Below are 21,836 nucleotides of genomic sequence, written 5' to 3'. Positions count from 1 at the left end.
AGGAGACCCAGATCTGAGGCTGTATTTAAAAGTGGTTTGCTGGCAGGAGCCAAGAGTGGTGCAAGGGCAGAGAGGGAGAAGGTGCACTGGTCACTGAACTCCTGCCGGCTGGATAGGACAGGCGCAGCAAGGGTCCCGAGGAAACGTCTTCCTCAGTTCTCAACCACGGAAGGGGGAAATAGAAGGGGAAGCAACATGAAAAGGAAGGAAACACATGACTGGTGGCACTGCTCCTGCCATACTCTAACAATTCAACAACTAATTTTGGAGCTGCTGGAAAAAAATGACAAAGTGGGGTAATCTAAAATGTTAGGGGTTTAGCAGAAATACAACTATACAGCTGGGTTTGCAGGCTGCAGGGATAGAATTTGTCTAGCAGCGGGGTCTGACTGTCTGGCTATAAGTATAGTAATAATTGGAGGGCTAACAGAAACACATATGCTTACGTAGCCAAGTCCTTCCGGTAGCTATAAAGCACCTAAGAGACTGGATGACCTGGCAGTGGCCATGCTGGTATTAGGAGTTCCCTGTAGTACCCGGATCAGTCCAGACTCCTGGGTTTTGCCTCCCCTCCAGCAGACGGAGTCAGAGAAGTTTTAACTGACTCCGTCCTATACCCCTGAGGTGCCACCTAGAGTCTGTCAGTATTTCTCTGTCTCCAGCAGATGGTGGAGATGTAACCCTTTAGTGTGGTAGCTAGAGTTAGGAGTTAGATTTGGACTTTGATTTCTGAAATGTCCCAAACAGTTAAAAAAAAAGAATTCATTAGATCAGATACCTTTCAGCCTCCCAGGGGGTTGCCAGGTCCTGGTGGGGCCATCCACCCTGGTAGTAGAGGCTCCGGAGCAGAGGGTTGAGAACCCTGTGACTGCCCACGACGGAGGGTGATACCGGGGAGCCCGGGTCACTCACCCTCAGGAGGACCTTCCGTAAAGTAAAAAAGGTATTGTTTCTTTAAATTTTCCCTGCTCGACCGGCCTAGCTTTCTCTTCGGAGTTACTTCCCTTTCGCTGACGAATCACTGGCCGACCGCGGACAGCTCCCGATCGTTTTTATTTTTCCTCTCACCGCTTTCCTCTGCAGCCCATTCTAAATTTAGGATGCTGATCATGCCGCTTGGTGCGGCCTCTTCCGCGTGTGGCAGCACGTGCGCATGGCTGTCCAGAGCCGGCGTTTGCATGGGGTGCTTATCGGGGGGAGAAGGGTCCTCGGGGGCAGTGGCACCGGAAAAATCACGCAGCAGCGGGTCAAAATCGCGCCGGGTTTCTGGGAGGCCCGTTTTGCCATGCCAGCCCTAGGATCCGTTTCTCCTCAGTGCAGGAACGGTACAAGGGCAGAGAGGGAGAAGGTGCACTGGGCACTGAACTCTTGCAGGCATTCAGGGATCAGGGGATCCCTGGATGCAGGGATTCAGGGATCTCCCCACCATCTTTGTCACCACTGCCTAGTGCCCCTGCAGGGGCTGATTTTGAGGGGGATGTTGATCATTCCTCAGAGGTCAGCCCCGGAGAGGACTCGGATGGGTCCTCCTCTTCATTCACCACAGATTTTGTATTATTACTACACAAGGCCTTTAAGGCCCGCAAGTCTGCGAAGAGACAAGGTACAAAAGTACCTCGTAAGGCACCAACGTCAGAGGTGGGAAAAGGGTCCTCCTCGACCCGAAAGCGTGCCAAGTCACTGAACGAGGTAGGAGCCCCTAAGGACAAACGCCCTCTTCGGTCCTTTTCCTGCCGGTGGACAGCTTATCCTCGGACCATTCAGATGAGGGGGAATCTCCTCCACAGGCTCCTGATCAGGGGCCGGATGTGGATCCAGATAATCAGCTTCAGCCTGCCAAGCAAGTGGGCACGCCTCTGGTGGAAGGTGATGACCCCAAGGTAGTCCGTTTATTCAGGAAGGACTAATTAGGGCCACTTATCCCTGTTATCCTGGAGGAACTAGGGATTGAGGTCCCTCAGGAGGATTCACGCTTTGGCGCTATGGATCCGGTTATGGTGGGGTTCAGAGGTCCGGCTTGATCATTTCCATTTCATATGTCAGCTACTGACCTTTTCTTTAGGGAGTGGGACACTCCCGACCTGGGTTTGAAGGTAAGTTGAGCTATGGACAAAAATTGTACCTGCTTCCAGAGGACATACCTCCTCAAGGTACCCAAGGTGGATGCCACAGTGTCAGCGGTGACGAAGAAGACCACCATCCCGGTGACGGGAGCCACGGCCCTGAAAGACTTGCAGGATCGCAAGTTGGAGTTACCACTTAAAAAGATCTTTGAAGTTTCAGCTCTAGGAGTCCAGGCTGCCATGTGCAACAGTTTCGCGCTGAGGGCCAGTCTCCGCTGGGTGCAGGATTAGCAAGCAGCTTTATCCCTTTCGGACACTTGGGCACAGCAAGCCAGTCAGCTGGAGGCCGCGGTGGCTTACATTGTGGACGCACTGTATGATCTTTTACGGCCTTCGGGCAGGACTATGGTCTCGGCTGTCTCAGCCCGCCGGCTCCTCCTGCTTCGGAACTGGTCTGTGGATTTTTCATCCAAGGCTCAACTGGGTTCCTTGCACTTCAAGAGGAGACTGCTTTTCGGCCAACACTTAGAGGACATAATAAAGTCTTTGGGGGAGAAAAAAGTCCATAAGCTACCGGAAGACAGGCCCAGAACAAGAGGCTCCTTTCCTCAGCGGGCAAGATTTCAGGGAAATCGTCGTTTTTGCTCCTCACGTTCCTCTGGATCGTCTTTTTGGCAGGGGCCTGGTCGCCAGAATTCGTGGAACCACGGATTCCACGTGGAACCATGGATTCCACGTGGAACCATGGATTCGTGGTTCCCCCTTGAGACTGAGCCCCTCAGTCTCAAGGGGGAACCAAATCCATACAATGAAGCGACGCCGGTTCACTCCTCTGTTCCTCTCCTCTGTCCCTTTTTCTAGAGAAGTGGACCACCTTGACCTCAGATCAATGGGTCCTAAATATAATAGAACAACGGCTATGCTTTAGATTTTGCTTCCGATTCATGAGCGCTACATGGTGTCCCCATGCTCTTACCACCAAAACATCGGGCGGTGCAATACACTCTACAGTGTTTACAGGCCCTGGGCGCCATAGTTCCGGTACCCACAGGAGAACTCGAGCGAGGGTGTTACTCCATCTATTTCGTGGTGCCCAAAAAGGAGGGCACTTTTCGTCCCATCCTCGACTTAAAGAGGGTCAATCGGACTCTAAAGGTGCCTCGTTTCGAATGGAAACTATGCGCTCAGTAATATAGCGTCCGTGCACAAAGGAGAATTTCTGGCATCACTGGATCTGACAGAAGCTTACTTGCACACACCCATCCGCCCGGATCATCAGAAGTATCTACGGTTCGCAATCCTCAGACATCATTTTCAATTTTGCACTCTGCCGTTTGGTCTGGCGACGGCACCCAGGGTGTTCACCGAGGTAATGGTTGTTTTGGCAGCGGCCCTGCGAAGGGAGGGTATACTGGTGCATCCCTACCTGGACGATTGGCTGATTCGAGCGAAATCGGAAGACTTTGCAGGACAGCGGTTCAGAGGGTGCTACAGAGGTTGAGCTCGTTAGGTTGGGTGGTCAATCCCGACAAGAGTCATCTGGTTCCTTCCCAGTCCTTGGAGTTTCTGGGTGCTCGGTTCGACATGATCTTGGGCAAGGTTTTTCTTACTGAAGAGAGACTATCCAAGCTTCTCGCTCAGGTGGAGTCCTTGCAGTCCAAGCCTTGTCCCAGGGTCTGGGATTATTTACAGGTCCTGGGTTCGATGGCTTCCGCTCTCGACCTGGTACCATGGGCCTTTGCGCATATGCATCCTCTTCAGTCAGCCTTGCTCTCCTGTGGAATCCGCTCTCCGAGCAGTTTCATTTTCTTTTACCTCTTACAGACTCAGTGCATTCCAGTCTTCTTTGGTGGCTTTATCCGGACAATTTGCATCAGGGGGTGGATTTGGAAATTCCCTCCTGGATAGTGGTGACCACCGATGCCAGCCTCTCCGTGTGGGGAGCTGTTTGTCAAGGGTCAGCGGTGCAAGGCCAATGGACAAGGACAGAATCCTCCTGGTCGATCAATCGGTTGGAAACCAGGGCAGTTCGGTTGGCACGACAGGCCCTCCTTCCCTTAGTAGAGGGACGGTCAGTGAGGGTACTCTCTGACAATGCGACGACGGTGGCTTACATCAGTCGGCAGGGAAGAACCAGGCGTCGTCCTGTGGTGGCGGAAGCTCAGCTGTTAATCAGTTGGGCAGAGCAACACCTCTACAAGATTGTGGCCTCTCACATTGCCGGGGTGGACAATGTGCAAGCTGATTTTCTAAGCAGTCACCAGTTGGACCCGGGGGAGTGGGAGCTCTCTGAGGCCTTTCATCTTCTGTGCAACCGCTGGACCATGCCCTCCATGGATCTCATGGCGATGTACCACAATGCCAAGGTGCCTCAATTTTTCAGTCTGCGGAGGGAGTAGATATTTTGGTCCTTCCCTGGCCAAGGGAAGGACCAAAATAGCCACCGTGGCTGTTGATCAGAAAAGTGCTGCGCCGAATCAAAGTTCATCCAGGCAAGGTGATGCTCATGGCTCTGGAGTGGCCGAGGCGTCTATGGTTTGCAGATCTTCTGAATCTAGTAGTAGACAGTCTGCTGAGATTTTGACTGTCTCCGAATCTCCTGCTCAGGGCCCCGACTGTTTCGGAGAGGTAGATCTCTTTTGTCTAGCGGCATGGCTTTTGAAAGGCAGCGATTAAAGAGTAAAGGTTACTCAAATGCGGTTATTGCCACGCTCTTGCATTCCCATAAAACTTCTACCTCCATGGCATACGTTAGAGTTTGGGGAGTGTTTGAGTCCTGCTGTCTAGACCACGAAGTGCAGCCATCCAGGGCTTTAATTCTGGATGTTCTGGATTTTTCACAGGCAGGGTTGACCAAGGGCTTGGCATTTAATTCCCTACAAGTCCAGATGGCGGCACTTGGCTGTTTTCGGGGTAAGGTGCAGGAGGTTGCGCTAGCCTCTCATCCAGATGTGGCTCGTTTTCTGAGAAGGGCTAAACATTTGCGTCCTCCGGTCTGGAACCCCTGTCCCTCGTGGAAGCTGAATTTGGTTCTCCATGCCCTTTGTAATGCTCCTATTGAGCCACTGAAACGAGCAACAGTAAAGGATTTGACGTTGAATGTCATTTTTCTGGTGGCTATTTCATCAGCAAGGTGGGTTTCCAAGATTCAAGCCTTATCTTGCAGGGAGCCTTTCTTACGGATTTCTGAAGCAGGAGTTTCCTTAAGAACAGTACTCTCCTTTCTCCCGAAAGTGGTGTCCTCCTTTCATTTGAATCAGTCAGTGGAGCTCCCTTCCTTCGCTGGCCTGGATTCTTCTACTCCAGAGTCTAGGGATTTACGGACGTTGGATGTAAAGAGGGTGTTGTTGCGTTACCTGGAGGTTACGAATAGTTTCTGTCTCTCGGACCATCTGTTTGTCCTATAGAGTGGACCCAGGAGGGGGTCATAAAGCTTCAAAGGCCACTATCGCACGCTGGTTAAAGGAAGCTATTGTTTCGGCATACCTTGTGCAGGGCCTCGTGGGCGGAATGTCAACAGGTGTCGCCGCAAGAGATTTGTATGGCGGCTACCTGGAAATCTACACATACTTTTGCAAGGCATTATCATGTAGATGTCTGGGCACCAGAACCCGGTTCCATTGGGGCCAGTGTTCTCCGAGGGGGACTCTCTCAATCCCATCCTGGTTAGGGAAGCTTTGGTACATCCCAGGAGTCTGGACTGATCCGGGTATGTACAGGGAAAGGAAAGGAAAATTGGTTCTTACCTGCTAATTTTTGTTCCTGTAGTACCACGGATCAGTCCAGAGTCCCACCCATGGGGAAATGGCGAGTCAGCTCGGCCGGTAGTTAGCAATCTTTCAGCAAGTTTACTTAATGCCCCCCTTTTCAGGGAAAGAGTTTTTGGGCATGATTTGGTTCATTCAGTTACAGGTTTTTCATTTCCTTTGCTCTTCGGGGGGGAGGTTGTTTATGTGGAAGTTATGGTTTCATTTTCCTGCTTGGGTACAGTGTAATACTGACAGACTCTAGGCAGCACCTCAGGGATATAGGATGGAGTCTGATAAAACTGTCCTTGATAAGGAGAGAGATAGCAAGCGGTCATGCTCTATGGTTGGCAGTTGGAATTTATCTTGTAGTGTGAACAGGAATAACTGGGCTGGTTGGTCTCTTTCTGTCATCATCTACTGTGTGAACCAATGTGATGGCTATTGTTGAATATCGGTATACAAAAAACAAATAAATATGTTTACCTTAATTATATAATATGTATTGAACATATTTAATTGTGAAGATGAAGTATTTTGGGATACTTTTGTATGTGTATATCCTAATATGGGCTAAAAAGACATGATCTAACTAAAATGGGAGCACTAAACAGTGGTGTGAAAATGAGTGTCCTGATTTGTCTGTGATCCGATAAACCCTTGCCAGTAGGTGAATGTAGTGCAAATTTCTACTTTTCAGTTCTTTCTGTGTTTCTGGCTTTGCTGAGTTGTATTTTGTGTTGTATTGTGTTGTACAGGAGTATACATGAGTGGGAAAGAACTTCGTCAGTGCATGATGCCAAAGTCAACACCTCTACAGGAAAAACTGTCTGTTTTCAGGGAGAAGCTTCTGCCTCGGCACCCTCCTGTTTTTCATGAGTGGTTCCTGAGAACATTTCCTGATCCTACTTCTTGGTCAGTATAGTGACCCTGTTACATCACATTTATATAGTAACAAGACCAAGACTGCTTCCTCTTGATAACAAAATTAATAGTCTTTCTTTCTGCCTTCTAATGGAGCCACCCCTGTCGGTTACTGATGGGGATAAAAGACAGCAATAGCTTCTCTTTGCACTGTAAACACAGAAGAGATGTGAGAGTTTGGGTTTTCTTGTAGGGCCTAGTTGTTGTGAGACTACTAGCAATCACCTGAAACAATCCTAGACAGGCCTGGATTTGTCAGTAGGGACACTAGGCCTGTGCCTAGGGTGGCAGATATATGGGGGGTGACAGGCAGAGAAAAAAAATGTCCTGCCTCTAGCAGTGAAAGAAAAAGCCTCTGCAGCTCCTCAAATATTTGTCAGTTATGGCCAGAAGAACTTCTACCCAGTGCCCTCCCAGGAGATACTGTAGCAACCCACCCCATGCCTACCCAATGACACCCGGTCAGTCCTGCTGCAGCCACAGTTTTGTCATCGCCGCAGGACTAAATAGAGGCACTAGTACCAGTCTTTCCCCCTTTTCCCCTTGCGATATCTGTCCAAAAATAGTCACAGCTGCTCACTTCTATCCCCTACAGCTGGGCCACCCTGAACTTTGCTGTCACTGCCCAGGTTCCTCTGTCTGGCTTGATGGACCCTTGGTCTGACCCAGTATGGCATGTTCTTATGTTCTTAGAGATGGAAGATTGAGAACAAAAGAGATAAAGGATAGAAATCAAACTACAGACACAAGACACACAGGTTCTGATTTTCAAAAGCATTTACAACCTTAAAACAGTTTTGTTTTTGTTTTGTTTTTTAATAACCATTTTTATTAAGATTTTCAATATAAACATCAAAAATCACACTTCCATACAACATGGACCCCTATACCCCTCTCTCCAAAACCTTCCTATCCTTTCCATATTCCCCCTTTATAGAGTACAGCAGGTCTGTGTATAACATTTGTATGAGTTATGGTTATTATTAAAATTATAATAGTTACAATTATAATGGTGATAATTATAGTAACAGAAATTGTGTTAAGAAATAATAAGTAGTAATAAGTAGAACATTATTGTGTATCTTGGCTAAGATGCATACCAGAAATTGCAAAATGATAGAGGTATATACCAGACTTGGAAAAAAAAACCCTGGAAAGCTAGGAGGTAGAACCCTTCCTCCCAAACAAACAGAGTAAGGTCACAGATTATACATTGAATTCCTAACATCTGGGGCCAAAGTCCTGAGAAAACACGCATTTTATTTTCATCAACAAATCTAATTTTTTCTTTGAGAAATTCTTTGCCGTCATGTGTTCAGAAGTTAATTTCAGCATTTTAGATTTCCACGTACTCAAATGCGGTCTCTCTGCATCCAGCCAAAAAACTAAAATTACCTTTTGGGCAATTAAACAGACCTTGTCCAAAAAATAACCACCTTCCTGACTTATAGAATTCTGGAACTGATCATAAATCCCAGACAACCCTATCCGAGGTTCCAATGGGATTGAGGCCCACCCCATGTCAGTGATGTATTCTTGAATTTCAGACCAAAATTTTTGGGTCTGTTCACAAGCCCAAAATCCAAGAATATAATCCCCTACCACTTTATTACACTTAATACAAACCCTAGTGTTACATATGCTTGCTTGCTCTCTGTTGAGATATGTATATATATCTGACACAGAAATTTAAACTGTCTCTCATGTAAATTCTGTAGTCTTTTTGATGTTACTAAAGCATTCCTTTTGCTCTGACATCCCAACTTCTGTACCTTGAAATCTGTTCCATTTACTTTCACATTTTTCAAACTCTTCATTCCCTATCATACCCTGTAATATTTTATGAAGACTAGCACATGGTATTTTCTTTTTCCCGGTTTTAAAGAAAATACCATCTATGAATTCATTGTTCCAAAATTCAGGCTCCCTGACTGCTGGATTTTGCCCCCACCCCCCCAGCAGATAGAGACAGAGATGTTTTTGAAACACAAAACTCCGCCTTATATAGGAGAGTGCCACCTACAGTCCAGCAGTATTTCTCTGTCTCTAGCAGATGATGGAGGTGCAGAACCTACAGTCTGGACAGAGTTTTAATTTTGGAGAGATTTAGTCAGATTAGTTGATAGTTTTTTGGTCTGGTTGAATTTAAGAGATTGACTCTTTATTAAAAAAAAAAAAAAAAAGTTTGAATTTTTTGCTTTCAGTTTTGTCGGGCCGTCCCTCCCTCTCTCTCATCGGGGGGTGGGGGGTTTCGTCACGTTTTTAGGTCTCAGGGGGGCTTAATTTTGATTTTTTTTCTGAGAGTTTTATTTCTGACTGGCTGCTCCGATGCCGCGGTCGACCACGTGCGGCTCTCCCGGGAGGGATCGTGCTCAGCATGTTTACTGGGGAGAAGAGGGATCCTCCAGGGCAGAAAAGGTGTAAAAAAAAAAAAGTGCCAAAAAACAGGTTGCCAAGAGTTTCCTCGATGTCAGCAGGGGCTGCTCAGCCTGTACAAGATCCTTTCCAGTTAGGCACGGGAACAGAGGCCGTTTTACAGTCGTTCCACTCCGCTACTCAGGCAGCCATGGAGGAGGGGTGTTTTCCTCCTCAAATTTCTCCTCTGCCGAGGCTCCCTGAGGACAGGGAATCACTGCAGCCTGCTTCTCCTGTCCCGGAGGTCAGTCCTGAGGGGACTTCTGATACCTCACCTGAGTCCTCCTTCATTGTTTTTTTGCATAAAGCTTTTAAAGCAAAGAAAGCAGGGAAGCTGCATGAAGGGGGAAAGCCTGACTCCCTAGGGAATATGTCCCGGGCGTCCAAGCGCGCACAGTCTTATACGGGTGCGGGGCCTGTCAAGCCCAAGCGTTCCCTCCGCACTAGGGATTCGCAGGGGGATATGGATTCTTCTGGGCTGGACTCAGATCTCGGAGATCCGGATTCCCAACCCCAGATCCCGCATTGAGCGGATGAGCCGGATCCGGACCCGCAACAGGCAGAGAGGAGGGATCCCAGGCAGCGGAGGGTGATGACCCTAAGGTGATATGCCTTTTTTGTAAGGAGGAATGGGCACCACTTACTCCAGCTATCCTGAGCTGACTATCGACAGCCCTCCTGAGGAATGCAAACTCGGTAAGATAGATCCTGTATTGTTGGGCCTGAGAGGTCCTGCTACAGCCTTTCCTTTTCATTTCTCGGCTACAGATTTGTTGTTTCGGGAATGGGATACCCTGGATCTCGGATTGAAAGTCTGTAAGGCCATGGATGAGCTAATATCCTCTGCCAGAGGAGGCCTTAGAGATGCTACGGGTTTCTAAGGTAGACGCGGCGGTGTCTGTTGTCACCAAGAAAACCATGATTTCCATTAAAAGGAGTGACTGCGCTCAAAGACCTACAGGACAAAAAGCTGGAGGTACAGCTCAAAAGGATTTTAGAGGTCTCTGCCATGGGAGTTCGGGCAGCTATTTGCAGTAATTTCACTATGAGAGCGGGGCTCCGCTGGGTACAGCAATTGCAAGCCAATGCGGGCTTCTCGGACGAGGAAGCTGCCCAGGCGAACCGTTTGGAATCCTCGGTGGCTTACTGCGCTGATGCCTTCCATGAGCTCTTAAGGACGTCCGCCAGGTCCATGGTGTCGGCGGTCTCCGCCTGGAGGCTCTTGTGGTTAAGAAACTGGTCGGCGGACGTGTCGTCTAAAGCTCAACTGGGATCATTGCCTTTTAAGGGTAAGCTGCTCTTTGGAAAAGTCTTGGAAGATATGATTCAGTCCCTGGGAGATAATTAGGTGCATCATTTACCGGAGGACAGACCTTGCTCGCGAGGTTCCTTTTCGTCCCACGCCAGATTCAGAGGGAATCGGCGGTACCGGCCGACGAAGGCGCCCACCTCTTCCTTTCATTCGGCCCCTGCGAAGCAGCGGCCCTGGTCACAGCCATTTCGGGGCCGAAGATTCAGCAGACCTGGTTTGGCTCAGCCTTCCTCAGGGTCCAAGTCTTCTCAATGAAGGGATGCCAGTCCACTCCTCAGTGCCGGAAGTAGGGGGCAGACAGTCCCTGTTTTTCGAGGAGTGGGCCAAGGTGACTACAGATCAGTGGGTGCTGTCCATGATAAAACAAGGCTAAGCTTTAGATTTTGCACGGAGGCACCGAGATTGGCTTCTCGTCTCCCCCTGCGGGTATGCCACAAAGAGAGCGGCGTTACGGGAGACGTTGCAGCAGCTTCTGTAGTTGCGAGTCATAGGCTCAAAGAAAGGGTCGCTACTCCATTTACTTCGTGGTACCAAAGAAAGAGGGTTCCTTTCGTTCCATTCTAGACTTCAAGAACGTGAACAAATGTCTAAAGGTTCCTCGCTTTCGCATGGAGACTCTACGGTCGGTCATTGCTTCGGTAAGAAAGGGAGAATTTCTGGCGTCGCTGGATCTTACGGAAGCTTACCTACACATAGGCATCCGTCCGGACCACCAAAGGTTTCTTCGATTCTGCTTTCTGGGCCAGCATTTTCAGTTTCTGTCTCTACCCTTCGGTCTGGCAACCGCGCCCAGGACATTCACCAAGGTGTTGGTGGTGGTGGCGGCCCATCTCCGGAGGGCAGGTCTCCTGGTCCATCTCTACTTGAACAACTGGCTGATTCGAGCGAAATCGGAAGCGCTGGCCAGGGATGCGATTCACAGAGTACTACAGCTTCTTCAATTGCTGGGATGGGTAGTCAACCTCTCAAAGAGCAAGCTCGTACCCTCTCAGTCCTTGGAATATTCGGGAGCACTGTTCGATACTCAGAAGGGACGAGTTTTTCTTACTAAGGAGCGCATCTCCAAGTTGCAGGACCAGGTGAAAGGCTTGTTACTCAAGAGTACTCCTAGGGTCCGAGATTATCTACAGCAGGGGTCGGGAACCTTTTTGGCTGAGAGAGCCATGAACGCCACATATTTTAAAATGTAATTCTGTGAGAGCCATACTAACCACAACCCCCTACTCTCCTGACGCCCCCAAGACCTGCCAAATTAATTTACTACAGCCCCCCACCCTTCTGACGCCCCCTAAGACCTGCCAAAAGTCCCTGGTGATCCAGCGGGGGTCCAGGGCTCGCAGACAAATCTTTAATAAAAAAGTAAAAATCTAACAAAACCCCCCACCCTCCTGATGCCCCCTAAGACCTGCCAAAAGTCCCTGGTGGTCCAGCGGGGGTCCGGGAGCGATCTCCTGGACTTGAGCTGTCGGCCACCAGTAGTCAAAATGGCGCCGACGGCCCTTTGCCCTCACTATGTCACTGGGGTCAACCAATGGCGGCAGTAGCCCCTATGACATAGTAAGGGCAAAGGGCTGTCGACGCCATTTTGATTACTGGCAGCCGACGGCCCTTTGCCCTTACTATGTCACAGGGGCTACCGCTGCCATTGGTCGACCCCAGTGACATAGTGAGGGCAAAGGGCCGTCGGTGCCATTTTGACTACTGGCAGCAGACAGCCCAAGTCCAGGAGATCACTCCCAGACTGCTCCTGGACCCCCGCTGGACCACCAGGGACTTTTGGCAGGTCTTGGGGGGGTCAGGAGGGTGGGGGTTGTAGTAAATTAATTTTGGAGGTCTTGGGGGGCGTCAGGAGGGTCGGGGATTTTGTTAGATTTTTACTTTTTTATTAAAGATTTGTCTGCGAGCCAGATGCAGCCATCAAAAGAGCCATATCTGGCTCCCGAGCCATAGGTTCCTGACCCCTGATCTACAGGTTTTCAGATCCATGACTTCAACATTAGAGCTGGTGCCCTGGGCATTTTCTCATATGCGGCCCTTGCAGTATGCATTACTATCCCGTTGGAACCCGGTGTCCAAACTGTTCCTTCTACCTTTGCCACTTACAGAAGCGGCGCGGGACAGTCTAGCGTGGTGGCTGATGACAGACAATCTATCCCGGGGAGTTCCTCTGGAGGTGCCCGAATGGACAGTGGTCATCACAGATGCCAGTCTCTCCGGCTGATCCATACACGGCCTATGGTCTCTCGAGGAATCTCAGTGGTCGATCAATCGGTTGGAGACTCGGGCAGTGTGGCTAGCGTTACAAGCTTTCTGTCCGCTTCTGCAAGAGAGAGCTGTCCAGGTTTTGTCGGGCAATGCGACCACAGTGGCATACATCAACCGCCAAGGAGGAACCAGGAGCCATCCTGTGGCTCTGGAAGCGAGTCAGTTGATCAGCTGGGTGGAACAAAACTTAGTCAGCATCGCGGCGTCTCACATTACAGGCGTGGACAACGTGCAAGCGGATTTCCTCAGCTGGCATCATCTCGATCCCAGGGAATGGGAGTTGGCGGACAACGCCTTTCAGTGCATATGCGTAGCATGGGGCAGACCCCTCATGGATCTCATGGCAACATTTTGGAACACCAATGCTCCAAGGTTCTACTCTCATCGACAAGAGACTGGAGCGGAAGGGGTAGATGCCCTGGTTTTACCCTGGCCCGTCGACGTTCTTCTGTACATATTCCCGACTTGGCCATTGATCGGCAGAGTACTCTGATGAATAGAGCATCATCCAGCGCGAGTAATTTTAGTAGCGCCGGAATGGCCGAGACGCCCTTGGTTTGTGGACCTTCTCAATCTAGTGGAGGCAGGTCCGCTACAGTTTCCAGATGTTCCAGTACTTCACCAAGGACCCGTTTGTTTGGAAGAAGTCGATCGCTTCTGTCTAGTGGCATGGCTTTTGACCGGCACCGTCTAAGTGGCAAGGGTTATTCTCCTGCGGTAGTTTCTACTCTCCTCCGGTCACGTAAAACATCCACTAATCTCACATACGATAGAGTGTGGCAGGTTTTTGAGTCATGGTGTCTAGAACGAGTCGTTTCACCAACCCGAGCTTCAGTGTCGGATATTCTGTGTTTTCTTCAAGATGGTCTGTCCAAGGGCTTATCATGCAGTTCCTTACGAGTTCAGGTAGCAGCTCTTGGTTGTTTGCGTGGGTCGGTGCAAGGTGGAACTTTGGTGGGGCATCCGGATGTAGCGCGTTTCCTTTGAGGAGCGAAGCATTTGCATCCCCCGGTCAAACAGCCTTGTCCATCTTGGAGTCTGAATTTGGTGCTTATGGCCTTGTGTGTTGCGGCCTTTGAACCTTTAAAGATGGTGACACTGAAGGATATTACCTTGAAGGTGATTTTTTTTGGTCGCCATTACTTCGGCTCGTAGAATGTCAGAACTCCAAGCTCTTTCCTGCCGGGAACCCTTTTTGAGGATCTCCGATTCAGGAGTTTCTTTACAAACGGTTCCTTCTTTTCTCCCAAAGGTGGTGTCTTCATTTCATGTCAATCAATCCGTGGAGCTTCCAGCCTTTGGGGGTCTAGACTGGTCGGATCCTTTGTCCAGGGAATTGCGGAAACTGGATGTTTGCAGGGTGTTACTGCGATATTTGGAGGTTACTAATGAGTTTCGGATGTTGGACCATCTCTTTATGCTGTGGAACGGTCCTCGACGGGGTCACATGGCTTCAAAAGCTACCATTGCTCGATGGATGAAAGAGGCTATCAGCTTGGCTTATTTGCTGCGGGGTAGATCTCTCCCAGTTGGACTCCGGGCTCACTCTACTAGGTCGCAAGCGGCATCCTGGGCGGAGAGTCATTTAGTTTCTCCACAGGAGATCTGTAGGGCAACAATGTGGAAGTCACTGCATACTTTTGCAAGGCATTGCAGATTGGATGTGCAAGCTGCAGAATCGGGAGGATTTGGAGGTGTGCTATGCCATAGAACCGGTACCTCGACTGCAGTGGGGTCAAGGGTTCTACTCTCAGTATTTTCTAATTCCAAAGAAGTCATGCGAAATCCGTCCTATTCTGGGCTTGCGTGCCCTAAACAAACACCTCCGCAAAGAAAAGTTCAGAATGATAACCTTGGGCACCATGCTCCCTCTACTACAACAGAGAGATTGGCTCTGCTCTCTAGATTTTCAGGAGGCTTATGCCCACATTGCCATATACCTGTCTCATCGAAAATACCTCGGGTTTGTAGTAGGCCACAATCATTTCCAATACCAAGTGCTGCCGTTTGGCCTAGCATCAGCACCCCGTGTATTCATGAAATGCCTGGCAGTAGTCGCAGCTCACCTGCGACAAAACGACATCCACGCCTTTCCATATCTAGACGATTGGCTCCTCAGAAGTCCATCCCGACAGGAACTACTCCACTCCCTACATTTCCCCATCAGCCTACTACAATCCTTGGGGTTTCTAATAAACTATCCCAAGTCAAATCTGTCTCCATCACGCACCCTCTTGTTCATAGGAGCAGATCTAGACATTGTCCAGGCCAAAGTGTTTCTGTAAACGTGCGCTTGCCTTCTATTTGGACCGCACTGCAATCCATAGGAAGTCTACCCAATTGTTTGTCTCCTTCGATAAAACCAAATTGGGAGTTCCGGTTGGCAAGCAGACCCTATCCACCTGGCTGGCGGACTGCATTTCCTTCTGCTACCAACAAGCAGGCCTTCCGCTACAGGAACGCGTAAAAGCACATTCAATAAGAGCCATGGCAACGTCAGTGGCGCACCTCAGTTCTGTACCTCTTGCTGACATCTGCCGAGCTGCCACATGGAGTTCCCTCCACACCTTTGTGGCTCATTATTGTCTCGACAAGGCTGGCAGGCAGGATTCCATCTTCTGCAAGTCTGTCCTATGTAATTTGCTTCCAGTTTAATAACCCAACTTCCTTCCTGCGACCCATAGAGAAACTCAGACTGCCCTCCTACCCAAAACCACCCCAGTTGTTGTGCCTGTTGCACTTCGTTGGGTGTTTTTGGTTCATTCTATTCGGGCATCCTGTAGTTTGCTATTCACCCACATGTGAGGACTACCATCCTGCTTGCTTACCTGTAACAGGTGTTCTCCCAGGACAGCAGAATGGTAGTCCTCACGAAACCCGCCCGCCACCCCGCGGAGTTGGGTTTGCTTAAGTTTTAGTATTTTATTTTTCACTCGTATTTTTGCTATAAACGAGACTGAAGGGGGACCCCTGCTGGATGCAGGGTTGGTGGCATGCTGGGCATGCTCAGTGTGCCAGTCAAAGTTCTAGAAACTTTGACAAAAGTGTTCCGTGATTGGGCTCCATCCTGATGATGTCACCCACATGTGAGGACTAACATCCTGCTGTCCTGAGAGAACACCTGTTACAGGTAAGCAACTCTGCTTTACAGGTAAGCAACTGTGCTTTATATTGAATTTTATTATATATGTTAAATCTGTAAACCACTTTTATTGTAAAGTATATAAGGTTATTTAGTATATACATTTTTAAATACATAAACTACTAGTCTAGCTTTGCTTAAAGTGACATTTGTCTCTTTGCATTGGTTTTAGGTACAATAGCAGATCTGCTTACTGCCGGTCCACTGCTGTAATGTCAATGGTTGGTTACATCTTAGGCCTTGGAGACCGACATGGAGAAAATATTCTCTTTGATTCTTTTACTGGAGAATGTGTACATGTGGATTTCAACTGCCTCTTCAATAAGGTAGGCAGAAGAACTTCCTTGTAATAAACCTAAGGGAATTCTTTGATAGAAGCCTCCTGATCTTATGGAGTTGCTCGTTTGTTTTTGTATACCTGATTTTATCAGAAAGGGGGAATTAAGGCTTCTAGTGAAGTGGAGGAGTAGTCTAATGATTAGAGCAGCAGGTTGTAAACTAGGAAGCCAGGGTTCAAATCCCACCTTTCCTTTTTATGTTGGGCAAATCACTTTAAGCCTCTGCTGTCTCAGGTACAAACTTAGGGCCTGGTTTACTACAGCATTTCTCCCATTCTGTATCTGTGGGGGAAAAATGCTTAGTAAATGAGGACCTTAAATTGTAAACCCTCTGGTACAGGGAAATACCTTCAGTACCTGAATTAACTTGCCTTGAACTCGGGTTTGGATAGGTAAGTAATTAAAAAATCCAATATGAAAATGCATAAAGCAGCTGAGGCAGAATTCTGACAAGTCTGTAATGAACAGGTGTTTCATAAAATATGATCAGTTAACAAGGCTTTTTATTTATTTATTTTATTTTATTTATTTATTGTATCTATTTATTTTATTTATTTATTTATTTTATGTATTTATTTAGATTTTTATATTTCGCTTTTTGCACTTTTTTCAACACTTCAAAGAAGATTATATTCAGGTACTGTAGGTATTTCCCTATCCCCAGAAGGCTTACAATCTGTTTGTATCTGAGGCAATGGAGGGTAAAGTGACTTGCCCAAGGTCTCCTGGTTCATAGCCCACTGCTCTAACCAGAGGCATGGATCTTTAACAGTGTTGGCTATATCTCCTACAGGCTGCTTGCTGTCCCTATCTCAATTATTCTCCTCTTTGTTTTGGTTTCTGGAGACTATGGGTGAAAAATATTTGTTAAATATTCATTTCCTTGCGAGTAGCAGATGGACTCAGGACCAATGGGTATAGTGTACACCTGATAGCAGTTGGAGACAGAGTCAGATTTTAATCTGACGTCAGCACTGCATATACCCGTGCAGGAAGCTCTGCTCTTCAGTATTTCTCCGTCTCCTTAGTAGTTTGGGACTGTACACACACTAGCAATCCAAACCAAAGAAGAAAGAAAATCTTACCTCTACAAGATGAGCCCGCTCATCTTGTAGAGGTAAGTGGACACTACGTCTGCATGGTACAAAGTTAAACATTGGACTACCCAACCAAAATATTGAGCAAGAACCTTCAATACACCTTGCAAATTATCAAACAGGTTCCACAAAACATATCATGCCATCGTCTCATTATTCCTAAGAAATTTACCAGAAGGAACACAATATCTGACACCGTTTGCAGCCCATTGTGAGGCAAGAGACGGTAGAGTCTCTTGCCTCACAATAGGTCTGGCACTTTTTTGATAAATTTCTTAGGAGTGATGTGACTATGGTACGATGCGTTTTTGTGGAACCTGTTTTATAATTGACAAAGCTAAACATGACATCTTTTTGCAATTTTTAATGCAAAATTGCTGTTTGCTGATTTTAACCAATTGAAAACTGTCAGCTTCTGTTCACCTAGAGATTCATTGAAACATGCAGTTTGACATACGGTGCCTAAACGTTTGCATACAACTGTATATTTTCTCTTTTTAAAGATTTTTCCTTGATTTTATTAAAGGGAGAAACCTTTGAAGTTCCAGAAATTGTACCTTTTCGTCTTACTCATAATATGGTCAATGGAATGGGCCCCATGGGGACAGAAGGTCTGTTTCGGAGAGCTTGCGAAGTCACCATGAGGTTAATGCGAGATCAGAGAGAATCTCTTATGAGGTAATAACCAAGGGGGTAACCGAAGAAAATTAGTGCAACACAAGACACTCCCTTTGCATACATATTTGTGTTTTTTGTATCCGAATCTCCTTTCCGACCTCCTGTATCGCAGTGTTTTGGTTTACTTGTATGCATTTTTCTTTGAATGCTCTGCTTCTGAGAGGCTAAGACATTTTAAATAAATGATCACAGAAAATTACTTCTATGCCCATATCCCTTAAATGTAACCTGGATGTCTGCAGATAGGGGTGGGCTGTGATTTCATTTGAAAGGCAGAAAGTATCCAATAAAGCCGTTTGTTTTTTGTTTTTCTAGTGTCTTGAAACCTTTTCTTCATGATCCCCTTGTGGAATGGAGTAAGCCAGTGAAAGGTACCAAAGTACAGGCGAATGAAACTGGGGAAGTTGTTAATGAAAAGGTTAGTTGGATGGAAGGTCAGAAGCCACATATTTCCTGCTAAACCAAAAAGCTTGGAGATATGCATTAGTATTGTCAATTTATTTTGGTTTTAGTCCAGTTATTTTTTTAATTTTCTACCAATTTTATCTTCTGTTTATAATAATTCATACAGCTTATTTCACAGATCACTTTTAATATAGTGGTTTGATTTAAAAAATTGAGTATTTTCTAGTGAATGGAGATAAAAATAAGAGCATAAGAAATTGCCATGCAGGGTCAGACCAAGGGTCCATCAAGCCCAGCATCCTGTTTCCAACAGAAGCCAAACCAGGCCTCAAGAACCTGGCAATTACCCAATCACCAAGAAGATCCAATGCTACTGATGCCAGTAATAGCAGAGGCCATCCCCTAAGTCAGCTTGATTAATAGCAGTTAATGGACTTCTCCTCCATTAAAAAAAAATCACTGTTGCTTGAATCTCTGATTTGTACTTTCAGGTGAGTGCTGCTATAGATATTTAGCAGATTACTGATAGTTTGCACCTGTTTCAAGTGGGCAGAACTGTGTTCAGTGCTCTCAAGCAGAAGTGCATGAGTTAACACGCTATGGTATAAGTCGCCTCCTACAGCATCTAATTTATATATATATATATATATATATATATATATACATACCATGTGATTACCAATGGATTCATAACTGCTACCTACACTATACAACTTGAAGTCTTTTTTTTTTTCTTATGGCAGGCTGATAGCAGCTCTAGTTTAATTCTTTCACTCGTGGCTATTAATGATCTATTTATGACTTTTTATTTCCTAGATTTATGGACTTTGGCATTTGGCCTGTGTATATCTTTTATTAGCCTTTTCTAATTTTCTGAGCTACTTTGATGCAGGTTATTCTTTTGTTAATGGACGTAGGTGGTGGCCATGTGGAATTTAGACCTTTTGTAAGAACTGTAGGATGAGACCCATTTCCCTGGCAGTTTCTGCCATATGTTAGCACAGGGCTACAGGAGAATATTGCCATATACTTGTTCAGTGCCAACCAATAACAAAAGTCCTTCTAAAAAAAAATCTGTATATAGCCCTGCAGACAGCATTACTACACTAGACTTAGATTGCATTTCACTACTTATACTTGACAGCGTCTTTGCACACTATTAAATTACTTGACCAATATTATTTAACTTTGCTATTTTAACCATTGTAAGCTACCATACCAAAACATGCATCCTACACTAGAATTATCATATTGTTCTGTCAACCATTCTATTTGTAACATAAAAGCCTTCACTTAAAGACTTCAATAACCCCATCACCTCAGCTTTGTTCTGGCCGCTCTTCTCTCATTCTTAACCTTATCCCGTGATAGTCTACTCCCGGACCATGATCCAGGGCTAGAAAAATCACTGGAGCTTTTGTCCTTTTATTCGTCTGTCTTCAGGCATACACTTATTTTCTCACATTTTTCATACAATTGTGTTTAATACGTTAGATGTAATACAAAAAAAAAAATTTTTGTTTGTATAACTCTATTATTCCTATTATGTTCACCTTGTTATATGTATCTCTCATGCTTTTACTACGTTAGATGTAATACGTTTTTTGATTTATCTATAATGCTTATTAGGCACGCCTGGTTATATGTATCCCTTATGTTCGATGTAATTTCTAACTTTAGTTCTCTGTAAACCAACGCGATATGTACTATTACATGAACATAGGTAGAGAAAAGCCTTTAAATAAATACATAAATAAATAACATGCTTTGAATTCCTTGGCTGGAAAGGCGTGACATAAATGATGATATTCTTAATTTAATTTTAACAATTAAACAAATTTAATTTAATTTAATTTAAACAAATTCATCAGTCACCTTTTCAGTAAAAGCCATATATGGCAACATAGAATCATAAAAAAAGACAACACAGAGGGGTAGATTTACAAAAAATGCGCGTTCAAAAATGCCTGTGTTAAGGTAGTTACTGCAGATTCAATTGACACCATTGCTTTCCACAATGTGTCCATCGTAACCACAGGTGGCTTTTGCAGAGAAAATACCAGTTTAATTTGTAATTTTACCAGTTCTTGAAGTGCTGCATCTCCAGCGGTGTCCCGTGCCGGTAAAGCTCTATGGGGAATTGGTGTTGAGGTCGCCATCGCCTCCATTGCTCCCTCAACTCCACTGCTCGCCGTTTCCTCGCCGTCTCCGTCGGATTGTCCAGGGGGGGGGCCGCTCACTCAACTCCTCCGGCGGCTCTCGCGTTGTTTCCTCTCCCTCCTTACTGATCCGACCTCCCGGCAATGGTGGCGCAGCAGGAGCCCCTGGGCTGAGCGAAATCTCCTCGACCTTAACACAGGCATTTTTGGAATCCAATAAAAGAGGTTTGAATACAGAAAAGGTCTTGAATATACAGCAGGGAAATATAAAGAAAATTGAGGAAAAAGTTTCCAATTTGGAGAAAGTACAAGGAACTTTGGTAAAGGCTGGGATTAATTCGGAAAGAAAATTTGAGAACATTGAAAACTCACTCCGCTATTTAAATCTGCGGATAGTGAATTTTCCGGTTGTGAAAAGATTAAATCCAGCAGAGATGTTTAAAGAATACATGTTGGAGATTTTAAAGATCCCGAAAGAAATATTGCCTGTTATATCCAGAGCTTTCTATGTTTCAAAGAAATTGGAGGCAGCTACGGGGGCACCAGAGGATCCACAACATCAGACCCAGCAATCTTTGAATACCTCAGAGTTAATTGAACTATCGTTAAATTCTGAAATAAAAAATAGAGGTATATTATTAGTAACATTTGCATTTGAGCAAGATAGGAATCTTCTTTTAAAGTTTTTCTTTAGAAATAGAATGGAAAAATATTATGGTTATCCATTGTGGATATATCCAGATATAGTACACTCCACGCAGGAACGTAGAAAAAAGTTTCTGCTTATGAGACCGGAGGCAATAAGCCATGGTGCTACTGTAGTATTGAGATATCCATGCAAATGTTCATTGAGATATCAGCAAAATAAATATATTTTCTATGAACCAGAACAACTCAGAGGGTTCTTAGATGGTAAAAAATGAGGTGCGAGGCTCCAAAAGAGAAAATGGGGGGTTAAGCAACTCTGTGAAGGTTTATGCCTTTAATATTTAGAAGTATGTGTTATATGAGCTCTATGTTTCATGAATGTACATCTTGCTCCCAGATTTCCTATATTGATTAAGAGATTTAAGTTTAAAATATAATACTGTCTTCATCCTTAGGGAGTTTCTATATTAAGTAATATATATGTGTATCTCTGTATTTCTTTTGATATATGAATGTAAATATATCTGAAAATTGCATAAATAAAAAAAAAAAAAATGCGCGTTCGCGTACTTTTGTTGGCGCACCAGTCGCAAACAAAAGTACGCTGGATTTTAGTAGATACGCACGTAGCCGCTAAAATCCAG

At 46.0% G+C, this 21,836-nt stretch overlaps 1 protein-coding gene across 5 annotated transcripts in view; it reads left to right on the top strand.

Moving 5' to 3' along the window:
• ATR (ATR serine/threonine kinase) overlaps positions 1-21,836 on the top strand; it is a 368,882-nt gene that overhangs the window by 332,321 nt on the left and 14,725 nt on the right. For all 5 annotated transcript variants that reach the window (XM_029617054.1, XM_029617056.1, XM_029617057.1 and 2 more), the window contains 4 exons: positions 6,568-6,724; positions 16,040-16,193; positions 17,829-17,980; positions 18,296-18,398. In XM_029617054.1, the coding sequence (XP_029472914.1) occupies positions 6,568-6,724; positions 16,040-16,193; positions 17,829-17,980; positions 18,296-18,398 (566 nt within the window). The remainder of the gene's footprint in view (positions 1-6,567; positions 6,725-16,039; positions 16,194-17,828; positions 17,981-18,295; positions 18,399-21,836) is intronic.

This window comes from Rhinatrema bivittatum, chromosome 9, assembly GCF_901001135.1.
Source record: "Rhinatrema bivittatum chromosome 9, aRhiBiv1.1, whole genome shotgun sequence".
Taxonomy (NCBI): domain Eukaryota; kingdom Metazoa; phylum Chordata; class Amphibia; order Gymnophiona; family Rhinatrematidae; genus Rhinatrema; species Rhinatrema bivittatum.
The sequence above is the reverse complement of the archived record's forward strand: the minus strand, read 5'-3'. Positions and strand labels throughout refer to the sequence as shown.